Source organism: Chrysochloris asiatica, unplaced genomic scaffold (assembly GCF_000296735.1).
Source record: "Chrysochloris asiatica unplaced genomic scaffold, ChrAsi1.0 scaffold00114, whole genome shotgun sequence".
NCBI classification, from domain to species: domain Eukaryota; kingdom Metazoa; phylum Chordata; class Mammalia; order Afrosoricida; family Chrysochloridae; genus Chrysochloris; species Chrysochloris asiatica.
Genome location: NW_006408632.1, coordinates 5,885,398 through 5,902,091, shown reverse-complemented (window position 1 = coordinate 5,902,091; position 16,694 = coordinate 5,885,398). Strand labels below are relative to the sequence as shown.

At 35.7% G+C, this 16,694-nt stretch overlaps 2 protein-coding genes across 2 annotated transcripts in view; one reads left to right on the top strand and one right to left on the bottom strand.

Annotated features, from left to right (window-relative positions):
• FANCL (Fanconi anemia, complementation group L) overlaps positions 1 to 9,297 on the top strand; it is a 119,667-nt gene extending 110,370 nt beyond the window's left edge. The window contains exons 12-18 of the mRNA XM_006868032.1: positions 3,460 to 3,610; positions 5,871 to 5,954; positions 6,217 to 6,262; positions 6,358 to 6,439; positions 7,298 to 7,414; positions 8,832 to 8,903; positions 9,262 to 9,297. Coding sequence (XP_006868094.1) covers positions 3,460 to 3,610; positions 5,871 to 5,954; positions 6,217 to 6,262; positions 6,358 to 6,439; positions 7,298 to 7,414; positions 8,832 to 8,903; positions 9,262 to 9,297 — 588 coding nt within the window. The remainder of the gene's footprint in view (positions 1 to 3,459; positions 3,611 to 5,870; positions 5,955 to 6,216; positions 6,263 to 6,357; positions 6,440 to 7,297; positions 7,415 to 8,831; positions 8,904 to 9,261) is intronic.
• An 85-nt stretch (positions 9,298 to 9,382) lies between these two features.
• The window catches only part of VRK2 (vaccinia related kinase 2), a 112,027-nt gene continuing 104,715 nt past the window's right edge, over positions 9,383 to 16,694 (bottom strand). Inside the window, exon 12 of the mRNA XM_006868031.1 lies at positions 9,383 to 9,703. Coding sequence (XP_006868093.1) covers positions 9,383 to 9,703 — 321 coding nt within the window. The remainder of the gene's footprint in view (positions 9,704 to 16,694) is intronic.

The window sequence follows — 16,694 nt, the reverse complement described above, 5'->3', positions numbered from 1 at the left end:
TGATTCAGTGACACTTAACAACAACAGAACAAAGATATAAATAGAATAATTAATTATCCTTATGACCCAGTTGCCACTGATAAGCTGTCCCTGGCCCAAACCATGGTATTTTCAGTTGCCTCTTAATGTATGTGAAAGCTGGAAGACCAGAGGAGACTTGATGCATTTGAATTAAAATATTGATGAATACACCGTGGATTGCAAGAACAACAAACCTGTCTCAGAAGAAATACAGCCAGAATACTCCTTAGAAGCGAGGGTGCTAAGATATTATTCACACACTTTGAATAAGTTACCAGGAGGGACCATACCCTGGAGGAGAACATCATGCTTGGTAAAGTGGTGGTGGTGGATTATGTGTTGTGGATTCGATTCCGACTCAGCGACCCCGTATAGTGTTTTCAAGGAGGAACTGGTGAGTTTGAACTGCTGACCTTGTATTTTAGTACTAGACACTCACATTTTGAAGAGCGTTTAGACCTCAGCATACAAACAGTTTATTAATGAATATGGAAACTAGACCACTGAGTTCTTTCATTGAAGGTACATCTTTAAGACAAGGAGCTTAAAGAATATCTTCATCTACCTCTCTGTTCATTGTCTGAGACCTCATAAGTAAGAAGTAGAAAATGTGATACCTTTTAAGATTCTGTTTTTGGTGTTGTTAAGTACCATTGAGTCCTTATTCATAGTGACCCCGTGTAGGGTTTCCAAAGCTATAGATCTTTGCAGGAGCAGAAAGCCTCTTCTTTTTCCCTTGGAGCGGCTGGAACCACTGACCTTGTGGTTAGCAGCCCAGTGCTTATCATACAGAGCCACCGTAATCCCTTTAATATTTTATAGTAATGATGTAATTAGTTAACTGAAGATTTATTTTGTTTTTTTAAAGATGAACAAGAGTAGCCAACCTGTTCCTGTTCTGCTCTGATATCAGGGGACTTGATGTATACGCAAAGCATAAAAATTAGCACGTCTTCACAAAATAGGCTGTACTTCAACATTATAAAACTATTCAGGTAGTAAAATAACCCTTTAAATTTTTTATAAAGTTATGATGTAGTGACTTTTTGACCAGACTTACTTTCTAATGATTCATGATCTTAAGGTTTAAATGCCAAATCTATAGTACAAACAAGACGGTTCATTCAGAAATCTTTTTTGTTGCATTTGTTCAGAAATCTTTTCAGTGAATCAATTTAGGAGTCTCTCGTACAGATGTTTTCACTGAGAAACTTTTATCCAGAACAGTCCAGGTATTCTGGTGAAGGTACAGAGAACTTCATTAAGTGCCTTAGCTGTTCCTAATATTTTCTATGCATGCTCTTTTCAAATCATGTGGAAATGCCTATTTTTTTTTTTCCTTAACATTGATACATTCTTTTTATTCTTCTGACCTCTGCTTTTCACTATCAGAAGACTGGACTTCCTATTAGGCGTAGCTCAGCTGTTAAACTTTAGCTCTTGTGCATGTAATGTGATAGAGACGATTTTCTAGTTTCTATCCTTCAAGTCTTTTTCTGCTACACTGCTTCTCCACATAAAATTTATAGTCAGATAAACAAATAGGTAAACTACTATGATGTGCCTTCAGAATGGACGTTTACAAACCTTTGGGGAAGGTGAAGCAGAATACAATTAACTATCATCCTTTCTCACTTTGTTTTATTAGCATGTTTCTGTCTTAGCTTCCTGGACACAAGTAAGGGACTTTCAAAGAACAGAAATTTATTTTCTCACAGTTCTCAAGGCTAAAAGTCCAAATAAAGGTCTGGACTGCTTCTGTAAGTCACTTTCCTGGTTTCTGGTGTCTGCTGGCAGTCCGTGGTGTTTCTTGGTTGTTGAGGGATATTTTCATGGCTTTTTCTTTTGTGTAATTGACTGTTGTAATTATATATATATATATATATATAAAACCACTAAGAACGGAACAGGTTTAGAAATCCCCCTACTGTGGTATGGCCTCATTTATATAATTAAAGAAACCCTATTTCTAAACAGTGGCATATTTGCAAGTATAGGGGTTAGAATCTCAGCACAGCTTTTTTTTTTTTTTTTTTTTTTTTTTATGTAGGACACACAATACAATCTGTAAGTCTTCTTTATTTTTAAGACAAGAAATTGCACCCCACCATACCTTATCCTTAGTGGAGAGGCTTCTGACTCATTAGCTTGGTTTCTGGGATATTTGCCTTCTCTGTAAGACAGTGTAATGCTTTTTAGGCACTCGGCTTTATATGTGTGTGCGTGTTTGCAGCTAATTTCTTCTGTTTTCTTTCTCCACTTTTTTTTAATACCTTTGTTCTTCTGTATCATTTTTCTCTCTCTCTTTTTAAATTATGTGTTTGTGCAAAAAGGATGGCATTTCCTTTGATTAGTTTCAGGGTCCTGGGTGTAGTTTTTGAATATTCACCATATTTTACTTGTATAATTATTTTGCTATTTCTGTTAGGAATATGTAGTACCAAAATGTTTTAAAAATGTAAAAGTTTGAAAGACTCAAGCGTCTTTCCTTGTAGTTTAGAAAATAATAGTTGTCATGAAATGCATCATTGACTTCTCCCTTAAATACATAGGGATATAAAATGTAATACAATCTAAATATTCTCGTTCTGATATGCGAATGTTCTTTTAAGCAAAGAAGGAAAAAAGTACATGTTGAGTTGCATAAATATATATTGTTTATATTCAATGAATATATTTTAAGTGAAGAATAAAATCTGTTTATAAACAGTAAGTAGAAATAAATGGGGATATATGATAGCGCCTTCAAAGGGAATATGGTGGTGGTAATTATGTGCCATGGAGTCAATTCTGACTTCATAGAGACCCAATACAGGGTTTCTGAGGCCGTAAATCTTTAGGGGAGCAGAAAGCCTCATCTTTCCCCCTCAGTGCTACTGAGAGATTAGAAGACCTTGCAGTTAGCAACACAGCTCAAAATCTACTCTACTACCAGGGATCCTTGTACCCAAAATGAAGTTAAAATGATTTTTGTACTAGATTTGTATAGACACCACACAAAAGGGCTTCCAAAAAGTTCTTAGAAAATGGAATTAAAGACAATGGGATTTTTCCATGAACTTTTTGAAGCCCCCTCATATATTATGCTAGGTTTACTAATATAGTTGTACATACATATCTTGTATTAGTAATTACTGTTACTAATTAGTAATTACTGTTCCTTACATATAGTACAACATGCATTATAACAAAAATGATTACATTTAAAAAAAATTCTTCCTTGAAAAGGTACATAGTCTAGTTACAAAAATAAATCCTTTTAACGCTAATGGAGGTGAAGTGATGTGAGGAAGGGAGAGTTGAGTTTATTTACTAGAGTCTAGTTTCTAGTTGAAATGAAACAGCTTAAAATTTCTAAATTGAGTTGTATTGCAAGTGAAAGATTATCTGCTGTTGGTAGAGTGCCACAGAACTTATTCAGCATTCATCTTTTCACAGAGCTCCTTACAAAGCATTCATAGTCAGTTTTTGGCAGCATTAGACTCACTGAAGGCATTCTGGGATGTTATGGATGAAATCGATGAGAAGACTTGGGTACTTGAGCCAGAAAAACCTACACGGAGTGCAACGGCACGCAGGATTGCATTAGGTAGGAATAACAGAATTAAGTTGTTTTTTTAAAAAATGTATGTGTGTAATTTGTTATTACTTAACAAAAGGAACTCAATAATTCTTTGTTTGGAACCAACCATTAAAACTTTTAGAAATTTACTATGATTTCTTTTAACACTGCATATTTAAATTTAAACATTTCAGGAAGGGGCAAAAACATTAAGGTGTTTCATTATAAAAAGTGATGACGCTACAGAAGTAGCATTCAGAGACAGTGTTTAATTAAATTTTAATTAGCACAAAAGTAGTAGAGCAGGTTATTAAAAACTTAGGTTGCTCAGAACAACAAAAAAAATCTGTATTTGAGAAAATGGCATTTTCATCCGTGAAACCAGTCAATATTGATGTGAACAAATTTGGAAACAATATATGACAAATCCTTAGGGGGTGGATGAAAGAAACTGAAGTGAACCTTGCCATTGAAGAGGGTACAGAAAGCACAACAGAAGAATGGGAACTATTTTAACTGTTTTTTTAACCTTAAAGATATGAAATTAATGAATAAGATGTGGTACAACCAAAAACAATCCTGCAATGTAACCATAAGCTGATATATATTTGTATTTTCATTATGAGCCATCAATACATAAATTCACTTTCAGAATTCAGTCTAAAGATTTTAGGTGTTTTCAACTATATTCTGAGCTCATATTAAATGCCATAGCTATCTAGTTTTAAGATAGCATTTTATGTTTGTTTGTTTTTTTTAACCCCTAACCCATATAGATAAATTGTTGCAAGGTATATATTCTGCAGAACATTTTGAAATTATGATGTGTGACCATAGTCAGATTATCCTGCAACTTTTTACAGTTTCTATTTAGGCATAATAGATTTGAGAGAAAAAAGTGCTATGTTATGAGAACATATAATAATGCAGCAGTTCTACAAATAGTAATGCTACTATACTAGTTTGAAACAGTCTTGACAGCATTTAGCTTGGAATAATTAAGAACATTATGGTGTATTTGTGAAACACTGTAAGAATGAATTTTTTTTTTTTTGAAGAATTATAGTAGTTTCTATCTCCATTGCCCCATTAAAAGTATTATTCTTACCAGGTTATATTTAAATATACTTTTATTATAATTTTCATTGGCATAAATGGCCTGGTTTTTATTCATTCTCCATATTTACCTCTTACCTCTCAGTTTTTCCACCTAGGCATTGATTTGCTTTCTTCTGACCAGGTTTTTAGCAACTTAATGGAAAGACGAGTTAATAAATCCATTGCTGTTGAGTGAAAGTACTTTCTAGAGCTAAGATGGAATTTATGTTCAGGGTACAGAATTTGTTAACATGTGAGAGTGTAACATTTAAAACATTTTGTCCTTCATTGACTTGATTCTTTTTGCCTGATTGTATTCATCTCGTTACTAAACTTTAGTAAAATGTCTATTCTGTAGTGTGTGGAAACTATGAAGACATTTTTCACCATAACAAGAGATCCAAGTTGATCTTAAACTAAATTGTGTACTAGCAAGAAATACCAGTAAGATTTCTGAAATTTCTACTACACTCCAGTTATAATTGGTAAAAGAACCTAATGTCAGGTAAAAATAACCTTTTCTTAGATTATGTGAATTGGATAATTTAATATTTTGGTAATAAATAATTTCCATTTTAATGTGACGTGTTGAACCCCTTGTTAGCAGAGGAAAGCTTCACATGAAACAAAAAAATTGAAATGTTATTATAAAACTAATCACGAATCTTCATAAAACTTCTAACTTCTAAACATGTTTGCTTGTTACCATTTATAGTATTTCTGTCCATTTTACATTTGACCACAATTCAATGACAGGCCATAAAAAAGCAATATATTTAGATCATTACTTTTTAAATGTATGGCTGTGGAGATATTTTATATATTGAAGACCTTTGATTTATTCACCTGCTTGATAAATTTTATTCAAACTACTAACATAATTCCAGCCTAACTTAATTGTTGTTGTTGTTGTTAAGTGCTGTAGAGTTGGTTCAGACTCATAGCAATCCTATATAGGGTTTCTGAGAAGCAACTGGTGGGTTTGAACCAATGACCTTGTGGTCCCAGTCCAACGCTGATCCTACATTTGGCTGTTTGGGTGTTTTTGTTTTTATAGAAACTTGGAATTCTTGAATTTTTATTTGTAATCCTAACTTCTAAAATCACTACTCAGACAGACATCCTTTGACTTTTTGTTGATCTGATGAACAGCTTGACTTCTAAACATGTTGATCATCTTTCATTCTAGGGAATAATACTTCAGTGAACATAGAAGTAGACCCTAGACATCCCACCATGCTTCCTGAGTGCTGCTTTCTTGGAGCTGACCATGGTATCAGTATTAAGTATTTTTAAGAGAATCATAAAATTCTTATCAACCACTGTTAAGTATTATTCTAAAATAAGATATTAATCATAATTATTCAAAATGAACTGCCTCATCATTCTGATCTATATGCCTTTGTAATTTTTTAATACATAATTTATATGATTATGATTTTCTAACTAGTTAAAAAAGCTAGTTCTGTGCCAAATGTGGCTTTACAAAATGATAAAGAAATTGCTAATTGTTTTTTTCTTTTAAATATCTGAAGTGGTAAAACCCCTGGGAATTAAACTCAGTAGGAATATACAATTATGGTACGTATCTTGGCATTATATTATTATATTATGGTTGATAACTTTTTGTATGCTTTCACAAATTTAATAGAAAAAAATTTTTCCCATTCTTTCAGGAATCCAGAAAATACTCTGTTACAAAACTTGAGAGATGTTTTAGAAATTGATTTCCCAGCTCGTAGTATACTAGAAAAATCTGTAAGTTGTTTTCTTGGTGCTTTGATAGTATAAGCAGTGCTGCATAATGAAAGTTTCAGTGCTCCTTTTTTAGATACAAGGAAAAATGAGGCTGAAGATGGAGAGAACTGGGGAATATTATTAACACAAGACTTCTAAGCTGCAAGCAACAGTTAACATTAAAGAACCTATTAACCTTTGATTGGTGGTTATAAGTTTACTGTTTTCGTGGTCTTCATAGCAGTAAAGTGATTAATGACTGGCATCTTTATTAAAACTAGGGTGGCAAGGCCCAGAGTAGGAAATGATCTATTTAGATTTTCTGTAGTGATTGCTTAGATATGACTGAAATAAAGTTCGAAATAGTTTGATATCATTGTTGGTCAAGGAGGACAGTGGAGTCCTGGTGTGGCGCAGTGGGTTAATGCATTGGACTGCAAAGTCACTTTGAACCGCAAGGTCGGTGGTTCAAGCTCACCAGCTGCTCCTCAGAAATCTATACAGGGTCATTATGGGTTGGAATCAACTCAACAGCATTTAACAACAACAAAGGAGGACAGTAGAGTTTTACGAAACTAATAGACATTATTCCATTCTAAAAATACTAAACTTAAGAGTTGATTTTTGACAAAGCTGCTAACTAAAAGTTGGAGACTACCATAGTGATGGGGAGCGTTTTTGTCCTTTCATTTTAGTTAGAGAATTTTCAAATTTAGTAATCACTACTTTAATGTTAGATTCTATCTGTCACAGTTAAATACTACAGTCAAAGAGGTGATTATTTATAAAAACTGCATTTGTAAAAATGTAATGCTGGCAATACCAAATTAATTTGTTTTCCCTTATTCCATGTGTACAAATATTAATTTTCTTTTGAAGGATTTCACTATGGATTGTGGAATTTGCTATGCTTATCAACTTGATGGTGTAATTCCTGACCAAGTGTGTGACAACCCCCAGTGTGGACAACCTTTCCATCAAATATGCTTATATGAGGTAAAAATACATTACAAATAACACCAGCAACACTTTTTTCAGCAAACACTTAACACAGGAAGTATGTGTACTTGAAATACACAGAATCTAAAATCTGTTTCAACAACAGCAATCCAGTTTTTTCAGTGACCATGTGCTTCATTTCTTCATCATGTTTACTAATGAGTGAAGAGGCATCCTAAAGTTTAGTATCCAAAAAGGGGAAAAATGTATCCAGAATATCCACAGACTCACTCCTGAACACATAACAAGTCAAATTGATGGTGCACATGGGATCTTTCAATGCAAACTCTACAGACTCATCAAGTGGGAGTGATTCTGGTGATAAGAAGAAAGGGAATTCTGGAGGAATTCAGTAATCCTATTTTGAATATTGAAAAACATGCCATCTGAACACCTTCCTGCACTCTCAGGCAATGCCATTTTGTTTACTATTTATCTATTATGTATAAAGTCTGCTCTAATTCCTGTCTTTATTCATTTGTTCTCTATACAAATTATCATGGAGCACAGTTAATTTATGATTAATTATAGGTGAATTCATATATTAAACATCTTGCATTATATAATGCTTTCTGTTTTCAGTCTTTATTTTTGTTGATTACTGTGAGAGATATTACTTTAACAATGCGTTATTTACATTTTGAAGCATAATTTGCTTTATACAAAAATCATAAAATGTTTGGTCCAAGTACAGAGATATTCTAAGGCAACATGTGCTTTCTTTACTATTCATTTAATTTTTTAAGAAGGGCTGCTTCATGCCACTACCTAAAGTAATTTATGAATTGAGATTTAACCTACTATTAGAGATTAAGTAAAGACCAGAATTATGACTAACAGTTTCAAGAGTCCATGGTATACTTGGAATCCTGGTGTGACACTATGGGTCAATGCACTGGACTGCAAAGACAGTTTGATACGCAAGGTTGGTGGTTCAAGCTCACGAGCTGCACCTTGGAAACTCCTATACAGTGTCGCTATGAGTCAGAATTGACTCAACGGCACTTAACAACAACGGTATACTTTAGAGCATGGATTCGTTCTTAACTTCTGCCTAATGGATATAGTGAAGGTCTCTATAAACCTAATAGAATTTTGCGTATTTTTTTTTTTTTGGGGGGGGGAGTTGGGTAAAGAAGGTACATAACTTTCACCAAATTCTCAAAAGTTTCCATAATTTGACTCAAAACAGGTAGTCAACACTCTGAATCCCATGTTGATTTCTTTCTGTTACCCAGCATATTGCTAGTTTGGTATTTGTTTTAGGAAATATAACCCTTATTCTTCTAAAACATAATTACAAAAGCTAGTCTTCTGGATTAAAAAAAGCAAAGAAATGCTTTTGGGACTATCTTTACTATTTGTGATTATTCTGACACAGTCTCCTTCTTCTCTTCTTTTTAAACTTTTTCAGTGGCTGAGAGGACTACTGACAAGTAGACAGAGTTTTAACACCATATTTGGTGAATGTCCATATTGTAGTAAGGTAAGATCATTGTTCATCACACTTGACAGAATGTGCCTTGCTCTTAGTAGTGAGTGCTAGAAAATAGACATCTATAGAGTATATCAGCCTGTCTAAACTTTTGAATATCTCTGTTGTTCTGTGTATTTAAAAGGAATTAAGAAGAAAAGTTTTCATAAGATAAATTGTGTTTATCAAACAGTACAATTTTCAAATTGCCCCTTTGATCAAAAAATGCCAGCCATTTCTTTAGATTACGCCGAAACTTCACAAACGTATTTTGCAACCTATAACATGACACCATTTATAGTTTAAAGCAACTTGATTTTTAGAGTGCTTACACTTTTGCTTTGTTAAAATATCTTCCTTCTTTTTAAAGCCAATTACGTTGAAAATGCCTGGGAGAAAACCTTGAAATGAAAACGCAACATTTTTGTGATGAAATGGAATCTTTAAATTTTTATGATGAAATGGAATCTTTAAATTTTTATTTGATATCTTCAGAGAAAATATAAAGCAAGAAATATTAACATCAAAAGAAAAAGTAAGAGTAGGCTGTAAGAATACACACCTGTCTTTGTCTCTTCACTACAAGTAAACTGGGAAGAACTGTCTAACTCTGTGGCCCCCACACCAGCAGTGGAAGTGTCATCTGTATACCAATGTGGAGATCTTGATTCGTTGTTTATGTCTGCACTGCTGAAATCATGCTGATAGTATTTATAAAATGAATGTGGGGATTGTGTGCAGTTAGATTTTTGTAGGAAACTTTTTACTTCTTTCAAATATGCCTCATATTTTTGTCGTCTTCTTATACATTCCTATGGAAAAATACATACATTGTGTGTTAGATTTGAGTTATCCAAGTATTTATTTTATTATGGTATAAAAATGCTAAGTAAAACTTGTTGTATACTGTGATCAAATGTTCGTGTGTTGTTTATTTCCCCTGATAAGTTATCATTAAAGGTAGCACAAACCGCAAATCCTGGGTTTGACAGTTTATAAAGTACTTACTGGAATCTAACAGCCAAACCTGTTCAATCTTAAACCACATGAGCTAGGCCTTCTCTCACATCATGTATACAGTATGAATAAAAAAAAAATATATATCCATCTAACTGCATATTTTAAAAAAGTGTTCCTTTTAGTTAACTTCACATTATGTACGTATAACTAAGATTTATTTTTTTTAATCTAGAAATAGGATAGAATATTAAAACTGACTTCTTGGCAAGATTTTAAAAAAACTGGGCTTAATCTTATGGGAATCAGTCATATAGAGAGATCATGTAACTATAATTAGTGTAGCGATTCTCAACCTTTTGCATACCATAGAAACTCAAATTATTTTTGCTGTATATTGGGTATAGGATTAAGTTGACATAGCCAGAGGAAGTGCCCCAGGGGTGGGTACTATGGTATGTCTTTTAGGTACAGATCAAACATTATCGATACTGACATAAAGCAAATTACTCAAAACTGCCAAACAGTGGAAACAACCAAGATGTGAAGGTGAATGAATCATGTATTATTCAGCAGTAAAAAGAACTACTAAGCCTTGGTAAGTCATGGAGGAACCTTACACTCAGAATGCTAAGTGAAAGAAGCCTGTTGGCAAAAGCTATACTGGTTCCGACTATTTGACATTCTGTAAAAAGCAAAACTGTAGAGACAGTATAAAGATCAGTAGTTGTCAGGGGCTCAGGAGTCTAGAGGGATGAATAGGTGGAACAGAGGGCAATTTTAGGGCTATTATAAAACGATTATGTATGATACTATAATGGTAGTTGTTAAGTGCCTTTGAGTCGATTCTGACTTACAGTGACCCTGTACAGGTTTCCAAGGAGCAGCTGGTGGGTTTGAACTGCCTACCTTATTGTTCGCAGTCTATGATGATCCTACAGTGCCACACCAGGAGCCCACTGTAATGGTAGATACGTGATATTATACATTTGTCAAAATCCATAGGGCTATACAACACAAAGAGTGAACCTGAATGTAAACTATAAAACTAACATAGGTGCTGTCAAGTCAGTTCCCACTCATGGTAACCCTTGTGTGTTAGAGTACAGCTGGGCCACACAGGGTTTTCACTGGCTGAGTTTTTCAGAAGTAGTTTGCCAGGCCTTTCCTCTGGGGCATTTCTAAGTGGATTTGAATCTCCCAACTATTCAGTTAGTTGTTGTTGTTAAGTGTCATTGAGTTGGTTCCAATCCATAGGGACCCTTTATAGGGTTTCCAAGAAGTGACTGGTGAGCTTGAAACGCTGACTGTGTGGTTGAAACCGGATTTATAGTCCAGTACATTAGTCCTCAGTGCCACACCAGAACTTATCTCAGTCAGTAGTGAACACTTCAGCCATCTGCACCGCTTAGGAACTCCAATGTAAACAATGGACTTTAGTTCATAGTATTGTATCAATATGAATCAATGACAAGAAACATATCACACTTAAGGCAGGATGCTAACAATAAAAAAAATAACAGCAGGGGCAAACAGGAATATCGGAACTGTGTACTATCTGCAGAGTCCTGGTGTAGTGCTGTAGGATAAACACTGTATTGCTAAATGAAAGGTTAGCAGTTCAAACCCACCAAGCTGCTCCTTAGAAACACTATAGAGGGTCAATATGAATTGAAACTGACTTCAAGGCACTTAACAACAACATACTTTGTGCAATTTTTCTGTAAACCTAAAACTGCTCTATTAAACAGTGTCTTTTTAAAAAAATTCTTAATTACTACACTTATGAGTAGCAGGAAAACATTATTCACAATAGGAGAAATATTGTATTTTATCTGTAGCCAACAGGAAACAGAGATGGCCCACATGGTATATAGTAGATAAGGACTATAAAGCATATATATATATATGGCTTAATGGGAAAGAAAGATGAGCATAATTAGTGAACAGATAGAATATCAGAAAAATTCAGAGAATGAATAGTTGATTTAATACCACTGAAACAGATAAATCAACCAAGTTGAAGTCAGGCAAAAAATATCCAAACTGAAATACTGTACACACAAAAAAATCTCAGTAACTTTTTGAAAACCAAGATAGAGCATTCTAACACACATGTATTTGAAGTCTCAAGAGAAACAGGAAGGAGTAAGTCATGAAACAAACTGAAAAGGTGGGAATTAGTGCATCCCAGCTTATCCTTCCTGTCAATTACAACTCAAAACAAAAACAAAAACAACCATCAAAACACTCTGAGAATTAAAGGAAAGAAAAAAGCAGACTGGCTGAGGACATCAGGACTGAGGGACGATCTAGGTGTGAACAGCAAACTCTTCTCCTTTGTTTTTTTTTTGTTTGTTTGTTTTGTTTTTTTTTGTCCTTCTTATGAATCCTGGCCCAGGTCATAAGGCAGTCCAAAATCTGGAAGGATCAATATGTACAGTTGAAATATAAGGCCCAACAATAGCCTGCTTTCTCTAACTAAAGGACCAAGAAGAAGACAGCTCAACAGGACACAACTCTTTTTTTTTTTTTTTTGCCTTCCATGAAGTTGTTTATTGGTTAAACAAAAACATACCAAATTATTTTTCCAGGTGCTGTGGTGAAATGTTCTCATCTTTGCTTGAAAAATTGTTGTCTTTTACTACTGTAGCTATTCATGTGTTGGGTCTTGGTGCCCTGAAACATTACCAAATCATCATGGGGTTATGACACATAACAAAGCCTACCAGTGAGGTTGTCAGGAATTAAAGTATAGCTGCCTATCAGAGCAGGAGAGTTACATCACGGATGTTAGGGCTGCCAAAAGAGCTGGCACAGGAAATCCTTAACAGTTATAGAGACCTGTGGTAAATGTGCTCTTGGAGGATCAGCTCTAGTGAGAAAAGAATGCTAGGGGTATCTGGGCAGCAGGAGACTGGAGTTCTCTTCCTAGTTTTTAAAAAATATTACTTTGTTGTACTTTTAGAAGAAAATTTACATTTGTTGTTGTTCTTAGGTGTCACTGAGTCAGTACCGACTCGTAGCAACCCCGTGCACAACAGAACGAAACACTGCCACTCTGCCAATCCACCTTGCTGGGGGTCTTCCTCTTTTTCTCTGAGCCTCCACCTTACCAAACATGAGCTCCTTCTCTAGCGAATGCAGTCTTCCCATCAACAATCCCTGCACAGATTGTTCTGTGATGTTGCTTGCAATCTCACATGAGTCTGCATTCTCCTCACTGCCTCCCTGGATTCCTTCTTTGCATTTGTATAGGACACAACTCTTGACAATACCTGTGGTACACCAGATCCTGTGGAAATTGTAGGGTGAAGCCCTGTGAACAACACCATTGTGCACTAGCCATGCTGTACTCCTACGTATTTCACTGGGCACTGCTGACCATCTCTCCACAGTAACCAGCTGGCATCCTACGTACCGAGGGTTATGGAGCATGTGAGACAGGGTCCTGCCCACCATTCTCACTCTACAGTGTTGAGCTGATGTCCCCTTTCCACCTCACTGGTGTGGTGCTGTAGGATCAGCACTGGTCTGCTAACCAGTCAGCTGCTTCTTGGAAACGCTACACAGGGTGGTCATTGAGTCAGAACTGACTTGAGTGCACTTAACAATAGAGTTTACAGGGCAGAGTACTTATGAGGGGGCTTTAAAAAGTTCATGGAAAAAGTGAATTAAATGATAGTTGAAGCCCGATCATATGCCTCCCCTTGATGGGGCTGTAGGATAAGCACTGGACTGCTAATCTCAAGGTCAGCAGTTCAAACTCACCAGCCACTTCATGGGAGAAAGACGAGGCAGTCTGGTACCATAATGATGTGCAGCCTTGTAAACCCTATGCGGGGTCAATGAGTCTGAGCTGACTGGATGGCAGTGAGTGCCTAAGGCTGGCAGAGCAGTGCCTCTGTCCTCCCCACCAGACACTGTGGAGACTGGCACCAGAGGATAGGGGAAGAATTCCTGTTAATAATGACCCTGTCTATCTGCAATAAACAACCTCACAGCAAAGAGACACCACACACCCTTCCAGCTGTAAAACCCCACTTAGAGTGATCACTATCACTGCTAGGTAAAATTAGCAATGATAGACAAGAACTGAACAGCACTAGACCAATGTGATATATCTGCTATTTAGAGCACTTCACCACCCTGGGAACAGGAGAATATATGTTCAAGTCCAGCAGACTTTTCACCAACATAGGGCATATCCTGGGGCATGAAACAAGCTCTAACAAATGTAAAACAGTATTACGCAAACTGTTCTCAGACTACAATAAAATTAAAGTCCAAATAGCATAAAGACAACAGATACTTTTGTTCACTTGATAATGAAACAGCACACTTTTAGGTGAGACACGAATAAAGAAAAAGGAAAACTACAAAATATTTTGAATTGAGAGAAATGAAAATAAAACATATCAAAATTTATGAGGAGCATCAAAATAGGGCAGGATATTTATAGCATTAAGGAACAGCACTAAACTATAAACACAAGGTCAGCAGTTCAAACCCGACAGCTGTTCCTCAGAAACCCTATACAGCCAAAGGGGGGACAATTTTTATACCAAAATTTGTATCATTCGTGGGTCATACAACACAGTTATCAAATTAAAAATTAGTCTGTTACATTTGGTGAAACATTTAGTTGACTCACCCCTAATGTTATGGCTAGCTCAGGTAGTGTAGTGGTTACAAGTTGGGCTACTAACCTCAAGGTCAGCAGTTTGAAACTACCAGCCGTTCCACAGGAAAAAGATGAAGCTTTCTGCTCCAATTAAGATTTACAGCCTCGAAAACCCTATACAGGGTCGCTATGAATCGGAACCGACTCCATGGCACACTACCACAACCACCACCGATGTTATGGACGGAATGGAAATTGTCTTGGTAGGGCCAGACCAAATGACTTCACAGGCCTGGTGTGATGCTACAGGTTAATGCACTGGATTGCAAGGTCGGTTTGAACTGCAAGATTATCGGTTCAAGTTCACCAGTGGCTTCTTAGAAACCCTATAGAAGGTTGCCATGAGTTGGAACTAACTCAAAAGCATTTAACAAAAATAATGTGACCCTCAAGCCAGAAGTTCCCCATCCCTGCTATAAAGGGAGTCTAAAAGACCACAGCCTTCAGTATGTATTGTATTTCAGTGTAAGGAAACAAAAATCCTCACCACTGGACTAATAAATAACATTCTTATCAATGGAGAAAAGATTGAAGATATTAAAGACTTCATTTTTCTTGGATCAACCATCAACACTCATGGAAGCAGCAGTGAAGAAATAAAACGACATATTTTATTAGGCAAATCTGCTGCACAAGACCTTTTTAAAATGTTGAAGAGCAAAGATGTCAGCTTGGGGACTAAGGTGCGCCTGACCCAAGTCATGGTATTTTCAATCACCTCATATGCATGCGAAAGCTGGATAGTGAATAAGGAAAATCATAGAAGAATTGATGCTTTTGAGTTATGGTGTTGGAGGAGAAGATTGAAAATACCATGGGCTGCCAAAAGAACCAACAGATCTGTGTTGGAAAAAGTGCAGCCAGAGTGCTCATTGGAGGCTTAGGATGGCTAGACTTCGCCTGTCATACTTCAGACATATTGTGAGGAGGGACCAGTCACTGGAGAAGGCTATCATATTTTGTAAGGTGGAGGTTCAGAGAAAAAGAGGAAGACCCCCAGCAAGATGGATTGGCAAATAGGCAACATCAATGGGCTCAAGCGTGGAAACAATTGTGAGGCTGGCCTAGGACTGGGCAGTGTTTCATTCTGTTGTGCATAGGGTCATTAAGAGTCGATACTGACTCGTTGACACCTAGCAACGACAGCACCAAATGGACTCAAGGGCACTTAACAACAAAATAATAAAAGAAGAAGGGTTTTAATCAATAGATTATAGCTCCAACTAAGCTAGAAAAAGGAAATAAACCGATATCAAGTGGAAAGAAGGAAATCATAGGAAAATCTCCAAATACGGAACGATCCCACAAATTTAACAAACTTCTGAATAGGTCAAGCAGGAAGTCTCAAGGGAAATTTAAAATAATAATAATAATTGAACTTAATGAAAATACAACATCAAAATTTGGGTTATGGCTAATGTAGTGTTTAAAGGAAAGTCTATAATTAATTATTACTTAGAAAAGTCTGAAATTAATAATCTAAGTTTCTACCTCCAGAAACTAGACAAAGAGTAAACTAAATCCAAAGCAAGCAGAAAGATGGAAATAAAGAATAGAAATCAATGAAATTAAAAATACAAATAAATATAAATTACCAAAAACTTGGTTCGGTGAAAAACCAATAGAATTAATAAACTTCTAACAAGCAAAGAAAAAGAGAAAACACAAATTATCACTATCAAGAATGAAAGAAATATCACTAAAGAGTCTACAGACTTTAAGGTTGTAAATAAGAGAATGCTATGGACAATCTGAAGCCCATACATTTGATCATTTAGATGAAATGGACTAATTCCTAGAAAATCACAAATTATCAAAACAAACTAATGTAGATCAGAGTTTGGCAAACTGTTCTGCAGGCTAAATCTAGCCCACCATTTAATAATGGCTTCTGCACTTTTACAATGTTAGAACTATATTTAAAAAAAAAGAAAAAGTTAAAGACACTTGATAAATACGTGAAGTTCACATTAGTGCCATAGAATTTTGTTGGAACTGAAACTCATTTATTTACATATGCTACTTTCATACTAGGGTGCAGAGCCGGGTAGCGGTGGCAAGCTGTATGGCCTGCAAAGCCGAAGTACTTACTATCTTGCCCATAACAGAAGAGGATGTGTACGTCTGACACAGACAATCTGAATCACCTTATTAAATACATG